Source organism: Balaenoptera acutorostrata, chromosome 9 (assembly GCF_949987535.1).
Source record: "Balaenoptera acutorostrata chromosome 9, mBalAcu1.1, whole genome shotgun sequence".
Lineage (NCBI taxonomy): Eukaryota > Metazoa > Chordata > Mammalia > Artiodactyla > Balaenopteridae > Balaenoptera > Balaenoptera acutorostrata.
The window spans coordinates 50,845,735-50,854,005 of NC_080072.1; the positions used below are offsets into that span (position 1 = coordinate 50,845,735).

The 8,271-nt window shown below is 37.5% G+C and overlaps 1 protein-coding gene across 1 annotated transcript; it reads left to right on the top strand.

Moving 5' to 3' along the window:
* Positions 1-1,831: 1,831 nt before the first annotated feature.
* Positions 1,832-3,207, top strand: LOC103002708 (hemoglobin subunit beta). The gene is made up of 3 exons (XM_007172869.3): positions 1,832-1,983; positions 2,113-2,335; positions 2,952-3,207. Exons 1-3 carry the CDS (start codon positions 1,892-1,894, stop codon positions 3,078-3,080), a joined length of 444 nt encoding a protein of 147 aa, XP_007172931.1. The 5' UTR covers positions 1,832-1,891; the 3' UTR covers positions 3,081-3,207.
* Positions 3,208-8,271: the final 5,064 nt, after the last annotated feature.

The following is an 8,271-nucleotide window of genomic DNA, read 5'->3' on the forward strand; positions in this document are numbered from 1 at the left end:
TTTCCAAGGATAGAACAATAGTAAGATCCTCTTTGCTTCAAAGTTTTAGAAAAGAATGAATATAAATTGAAAATGTTGAAATTCTATCTTTTTTACCCCTATAATCTTTTTTTTGGGCATATAATTCTGCCCTAACCTCCAGATAGCAAAACAAGAACCAAGATTTTCTTACATGTCTGAGAATAATCAGAGTGAATTTGTTCACAAGTGCTTGATGGGGCTTGGGACAGGTCGAAGGGTTGAGGAATCTTTATTTATCTAGAAATGATGGAGAAAATATTTTGGAAAATGGAGCAATGAAAGTGGGAATTTTATGTATTTCTTTGGAACAATTAGAAATAGAGACGTCCTTTTCTTCTAGTTCACTTAAAATTATTTTAGTTGGAGTTTCAGAGCCTTAGAGCTGAAAGGATGAGAGATTTTTGTTAAATATGTGTTGCCAATGATGACAAAGGAGAGAGAAAGGTGATTCTAGACATCAAGGTACCCGAATCAGGAGATTCTAAGGTAGGAGAAACATGGTGAGTAACAATTGTATGGCCCTTTCCTTACTGAAAGGAAATGAGAATTCAGGAAGCGGGTAAGATGCAGAAGGTAGAGATGAGGAAAAGTAGGGAAAATAACTAATAGGCACTTGAGATCGTATGCTGAGCTCAGAAATGCTTGCTGCTTTTGCTTTTTTCATTGAATTTTTTAATAGTAAGAAGCAAAACTCTACACTTATAGAGAAGTTTTTCCTGCCTAAGTAGTTAACAGGATTTATTACATGGAGAAAAAAGAGGAAGAAGGAATATTGGAAGAGCTGTACATATAGAGGAATAAATTTTAGTAAAAGAAGGAGCAAACAAACAAAAATATATAGAGAAAATAGAATAATGGGTGATGAATTTAAATAAGAGAAATTGTTATAAACACAGCATTCTTAGTGGCCTAGGGGAGGAAAAGAAATAATCTGAGCCAAGGTAAGAATGCCTTTCCACATTTTTACCCCTCCTTTTAAATCACGGAGAAGCTTCTCTGTTCTCCCAGACCCTTTCCCACGTCAGTCCAGGAAGAAACAAGTTATATGCCTCTCTTTAGTCTTTGAAAACATTGCTTCCCTCAGGGTTACTAAAACCTTGGAGTTGTGATCAATTTTTTACTTATTTGTGTTTCTTACTACACTGAGAGATCTCTGTTTTCATCTATGGATTCCCAAACCCTAATAGAGGAACTATCTCACAGGACCTCTCGATTCATATTTCTATTTTTCTATCATTATTTATTTGGTCATAAATAAGAAAAACATGAATGAGTAGATGAATGAATGAATGAATATTTGTTTTCTTACCAGAAGGATTTAATCCCAATCAAGGGAAGAAAAGAGATACATACTTAGAACTAGGGCAGAGGTTTTATCCATGCTGTCCTTGTAATAATTTTGCATATTCTGAAGGCACAGGATATGATCCATCCATAGAGTCTTAAGTTGAATCACAGTGGGCAAATCCCTTCCACATTCTGGACCTCAGATTCTTCATTTGTGTACTAAGAAAATAGAGGAGGCAGTCTCTAAGAGATTACTACATTGTGATTCTAAAAATTGTACAAGTAAACTTGCCAAGGATGATGATTTTAGTAGCAATTTGTATTGCTGGAATGAGTGGGACCTGGAGATACCCAGAGAGAGGACTGAAGGCCTGGAGTCAGTGCCAGGAATGCCAAGGAGAGGTATGGCTGTCATCATTCAAGCCTCACCCTGAGGAACCACACCCCAGCCTGGGCCAATCTGGTCACAGAAGCAGGGAGGGCAGGAGGCAGGGTTGGGCATAAAAGGAAGAGCAAGGCCAGCGGCTGCTTACACTTGCTTCTGACACAACCGTGTTCACTAGCAACTACACGAACAGACACCATGGTGCATCTGACTGCTGAGGAGAAGTCTGCCGTCACTGCCCTATGGGCCAAGGTGAACGTGGAGGAAGTTGGTGGTGAGGCCCTGGGCAGGTAGGTATCCAGCTTACAAGGCAGGCTTAAGGAGAGTGAATGGCAGCTGGGCACGTGGGGACTGAGCAATCCCCTGAGATTCTGACAGGTGCTGACTCCCTCTGTCCTTTTGCTGTTTTCACCCCTTAGGCTGCTGGTTGTCTACCCCTGGACTCAGAGGTTCTTTGAGGCCTTTGGGGACCTGTCCACCGCTGATGCTGTTATGAAAAACCCTAAGGTGAAGGCCCATGGCAAGAAGGTGCTAGCCTCCTTTAGTGACGGCCTGAAGCATCTCGACGACCTCAAGGGCACGTTTGCTACGCTGAGCGAGCTGCACTGTGACAAGCTGCACGTGGATCCTGAGAACTTCAGGGTGAGTCTATGGGACCCTCAATGTTCTCCTTCTTCTTCTTTTCTATGGTCAAGCTCGCGTCATGGGGAGAGAGCTCAATGGCAGGATGCAGTTTAGAATGGAGAAGAGGTATTCTGGTTAACAGCACTATGGACTCCTCGGGACCATTTAGTTTATTTTAGTTTATTTTACCCTGTTTGCTCACAGCCATCATCTCCTCTTATTCATTCTTGTTCTCTCCTGTTTGTTCTCTGCAATGCCTTCTCTGTTTTTAATCAAACTTTATTTTGAGTGTGTAATTTAAAAACAAACTTTCTTTTTTTATCCACTTAAAAAAATGTTACCTAATAATTTCCCCTTATCTCTTCCTTTCGAAGCAAGGAGGATAAAATGTTGTATTGCTTCTTGAAATGGTTCTAAAGAATACAAATGAAAACACGTTCTGGATTAAGGCAGAAAGAGAGAAACATTTCTAAATATAAATTCAGGCTGATATGGATGGATTCACATCAGTAGTAACACCTACACTTCAGCTACCTTTCTGCTTATACCCTAGGGGCACAGTTTGGGATGAGACTTTACTCTAAGCTGGGTCCCTCTACTAACCATGCTCTTGCTTTTTATCTCTTCCACACAGCTCCTAGGCAATGTGCTGGTGATTGTGCTGGCTCGCCACTTTGGCAAGGAATTCACCCCGGAGCTTCAGGCTGCCTACCAGAAGGTCGTGGCTGGTGTGGCTAATGCCTTGGCCCACAAGTACCATTGAGATCCTGGCCTATTTCTTGGTGACCATTGGAAGACCATATTTCCCTAGATTCTATTTTCTGAACTTGGGGAAATAATGTCTACCCTCAAGGGTATGGCTTCTGCCTAATAAAGAACTTTCAGCACAATTTCCTGATTCCTTTTACTCATTTTTTCCCCTAAGGATATGGGAAAGTCCCTGAAGGTCTACAGATAGGGTGCCTTTGTGTCTTATAGAAAGAGGTCAAGGGAAAAGAGAAAAGGAAGGGGGCCATACACAGTCAGCAATGGACGAAACTTCTATCTTAAAGTGTTAAAACTGTCAAGAAGGTTTGAAATATAGAGAGGATACCGGCATGACAGGGGCTCTATGGGAGACCTCAAACCTAAGACAGAAAGTTCAGGTTAATGCTCTGATCCATTTCCAGTAATTACTCAAAAAATAATGTGCTCAGTCAGAGACATAATGATTGCTCAAAGTACTGTTATATCTCCTTTTTTCCTACTTCCCCTGCTTGCATGCTGTAGGCAGCAATGCTATACTATATCAGATGTTCCCATTCTAAGGCCTAACCTCCCTCTCTCACTTGCCCCAAAAGACCTCAAAATTAACCCTACCCTCCCTTTTGAGGTAAAGTTCAGTGCTCACATACCACCTGCTCACATATCTTTTGACCCTGGCCTCAATGAACTTTCCAGTATTGCCTAAGGAAATCTTTCCATACAACCCCCACCTTCACCCACTTTTCACATTTCTTCCTATCAAGCACACTCACTCTGCATGCTGTATAAGCGTTTCTGCATATTTTGTACTATCCTACGTGACTACCGTGCCTTTTATAGTAGGTCCTCCATAGACAGCAAATGTATATTTATTAAATGAAATAATCAATGAATGAATAATTATTTCTTGTCTTAGAATTCCTGGGAGTAGAGGACAATCCAAACAATAGACCATTGCGTAGAGTTTCTTTGTGTTAATGCACAAAGAAAGTCAACCACTGAGGAAGTATATACGAAAATAAACCACTGATCAGACATTTGCTGCGTCATCATAGGTAGTGAAATATCTTTGAGCATTATTTTTGTCAAATGTAACATTAGAAGGATTTCGAGAACCTTCTAATTCATATGTATTTCTTTAAATCTATATCATGTTCCTGTTGATTAATTTTAGGTTTACTTGACTACCTGAAACAGAATATGTTGCTTCCGTCTATAAAAAGTGTTTTTATAATAATTCTGTTTTACTACCAGGTTATAGACAATGCATTACAGTTTACTGTTTCATCACTATATTGTGAATTAACTGAAGGCAGAAGATTTTTTAAGTACTATTTGTTTCTTCTTAGGTCATTGTACACAGTAGGCACTGAGAACGCTTTACATCCCAACAGTATGTTTAAGAACCACCTGGTCACATCCCAGAAGCAGAGGAGCCTCAGGAAAATTTTAGGAAGTTTCCTTTCACACTCCTGAGCACAGAAAAGTCATCATAAGAATCAGGCATTAGGAGACAAAGAGATTTTCACAGGATTAGAAAGAGGGTAAGAGAGGCTGTGGGTTTCACAATCTGGAAATGAGGAAACAAAGTACCATTCTTCCCTCTAAATGGTCATAAAAAAAATATATATATATATATATAAAGACTTACTACACTCCCTTTTGTTCCTTCACCTCTGAAACTGGCCAATGAATCTAGACAAGAAGTTGGGCCTGAAAATCTCCAATACTGGAGAATTCAAGAGAACATCACTGGGATAAGGCTTGGATCAAGCTCAAACTATTACTATATACTAGGTGTTGGTGTCTCCACATCGGGAGTGAGGAGGTCAAGAGGTGGAAGGAGACTTTGGCAGCTTGTTATATGCTTTCATTCCGTGTTAAAGTGGAGCTTCCGTAAAAGTCTAGGAGTAAAATTAGTTCCTTAATATTTGATTTCAATTTTATTTGATAATTTACCCAATGGTTATTTCTATTTTCTGCTACCATGTTGCTTTATAGCCTATGTTCAGTACATGTTAATGAAGATGGGGTATGTGTTTGGAAGAAAGAGAGATGGAAAGAGAGAGGAGGCAAGGAGAGAGAGACAGAGACAGAGAGTCAGGGAGAGAGGGAAAGGGAGGGGAGAAGAAAGGAGATGAGAGAGAAAGGGTAGTAACTAATACTGTGCATTATGTTCCATAATCATTTTAAAATAAACTAATTTAGTGTCAAGGGAATTCAGCATAATATTCTAGATTATCCATCTCTTGAGCCTCAGAGAAGGGCCCTGAAGGTTTAGCTTTAGGATTTAATGCCTTACATATTTGTAAACGGTTTCCAGACTGAAGCCAAGATTCTGCCTCTAAAGATGTACAGTTCCAAATTTAACTTGGGAAAGTGTCCCTTTGTTCTTGATATGTCAGTACCATAGCCCACTTATGAGGTAAACAAAGCTAATTCTGAATGAAAATCTGAGCCCAATAGAGGAAATATTAATAAGGAAGTTATTAACTGAGACATTACCTGTTCTGTAATAATTAGAATATAATTCCTTTATCAAAGTTATGGTTATACTGAATTTATTGTTTTATAGACAGAAATATGACTTTTTTTCTTTTTAAATGAGTTAAACCATACTATTCTTTTTTTTTTTTTTTTTTTTTTTTTTAATGTCTGAAACATTTATATTAACATATTTCCATACATATTTCCATACAAATACAAATATAAGATTTTTAGAAATTTCATGTAATGTCTGAAACATTTATATTAACATATTTCCATACATATTTCCATACAAATACAAATATAAGATTTTTAGAAATTTCATGTAATGTCTGAAACATTTATATTAACATATTTCCATACATATTTCCATACAAATACAAATATAAGATTTTTAGAAATTTCATGTAATGTCTGAAACATTTATATTAACATATTTCCATACATATTTCCATACAAATACAAATATAAGATTTTTAGAAATTTCATGTAATGTCTGAAACATTTATATTAACATATTTCCATACAGATACAAATATAAGATTTTTAGAAAGTTCATGTACTGTCTGAAACATTTATATTAACATATTTCCATACATATTTCCATACAAATACAAATATAAGATTTTTAGAAATTTCATGTAATGTCTGAAACATTTATATTAACATATTTCCATACAAATAACCCAATGAAAGTTTAGTATTAGTTGTTTTGTTTGTTTTTTTATACTGCAGGTTCTTATTAGGCATCAGTTTTATACACATCAGTGTATACATGTCAATCCCAATCGCCCAATTCAGCACATCACCATCCCCACCTCATCGCAGTTTTCCCCCCTTGGTGTCCATATGTCCATTCTCTACATCTGTGTCTCAACTTCTGCCCTGCAAACTGGCTCATCTGTACCATTTTTCTACGTTCCACATACATGCATTAACATACGATATTTGTTTTTCTCTTTCTGACTTACTTCACTCTGTATGACAGTCTCTAGATCCATCCACTTCTCAACAAATGACTCAATTTCGTTCCTTTTTATGGCTGAATAATATTCCATCGTATATATGTACCACAACTTCTTTATCCATTCGTCTGTTGATGGGCATTTAGGTTGCTTCCATGACCTGGCTATTGTAAATAGTGCTGCAATGAACATTCGGGTGCACGTGTCTTTTTGAATTACGGTTTTCTCTGGGTATATGCCCAGTAGTGGGATTGCTGGGTCATATGGTAATTCTATTTTTAGTTTTTTAAGGAACCTCCATATTGTTCTCCATAGTGGCTGTATCAATTTACATTCCCACCAACAGTGCAAGAGGGTTCCCTTTTCTCCACACCCTCTCCAGCATTTGTTGTTTGTAGATTTTCTGATGATGCCCATTCTAACAGGAGTGAGGTGATACCTCATTGTAGTTTTGATTTGCATTTCTCTAATAATTAGTGATGTTGAGCATCTTTTCATGTGCTTCGTGGCCGTCTGTATGTCTTCTTTGGAGAAATGTCTATTTAGGTCTTCTGCCCATTTTTGGATTGGGGTGTTTGTTTCTTTGATATTGAGCTGAATGAGCTGTTTATATATTTTGGAGATTAATCCTTTGTCCGTTGATTCATTTGCAAATATTTTCTCCCATTCTGAGGGTTGTCTTTTCGTCTTGTTTATGGTTTCCTTTGCTGTGCAAAAGCTTTGAAGTTTCATTAGGTCCCACTTGTTTATTTTTGTTTTTATTTCCATTACTCTAGGAGGTGGATCGAAAAAGATCTTGCTGTGATTTATGTCAAAGAGTGTTCTTCCTATGTTTTCCTCTAAGAGTTTTATAGTGTCCAGTCTTATATTTAGGTCTCTAATCCATTTTGAGTTTATTTTTGTGTATGGTGTTAGGGAGTATTCTAATTTCATTCTTTTACATGTGGCTGTCCAGTTTTCCCAGCACCACTTATTGAAGAGACTGTCTTTTCTCCATTGTATATCTTTGCCTCCTTTGTCATAGATTAGTTGACCATAGGTGCGTGGGTTAATCTCTGGGCTTTCTATCTTGTTCCATTGATCTATGTTTCTGTTTTTGTGCCAGTACCATATTGTCTTGATTACTGTAGCTTTGTAGTATAGTCTGAAGTCAGGGAGTCTGATTCCTCCAGCTCCATTTTTTTGCCTCAAGACTGCTTTGGCTATTCGGGGTCTTTTGTGTCTCCATACAAATTTTAAGATGATTTGTTCTAGCTCCGTAAAAAATGCCATTGGTAATTTGATAGGGATTGCATTGAATCTGTAGATTGCTTTGGGTAGTATACTCATTTTCACAATGTTGATTCTTCCAATCCAAGAACATGGTATATCTCTCCATCTGTTGGTATCGTCTTTAATTTCTTTCATCAGTGTCTTATAGTTTTCTGCATACAGGTCTTTTGTCTCCCTAGGTAGGTTTATTCCTAGGTATTTTATTCTTTTTGTTGCAATGGTAAATGGGAGTGTTTCCATAATTTCTCTTTCAGATTTTTCATCATTAGTGTATAGGAATGCAAGAGATTTCTGTGCATTAATTTTGTAACCTGCAACTTTACCATATTCATTAATTAGCTCTAGCAGTTTTCTGGTGGCAGTTTTAGGATTCTCTATGTATAGTATCATGTCATCCGCAAACAGTGACAGTTTTACTTCTTCTTTTCCAATTTGTATTCCTTTTATTTCTTTTTCTTCTCTGATTGCCGTGGCTAGGACTTCCAG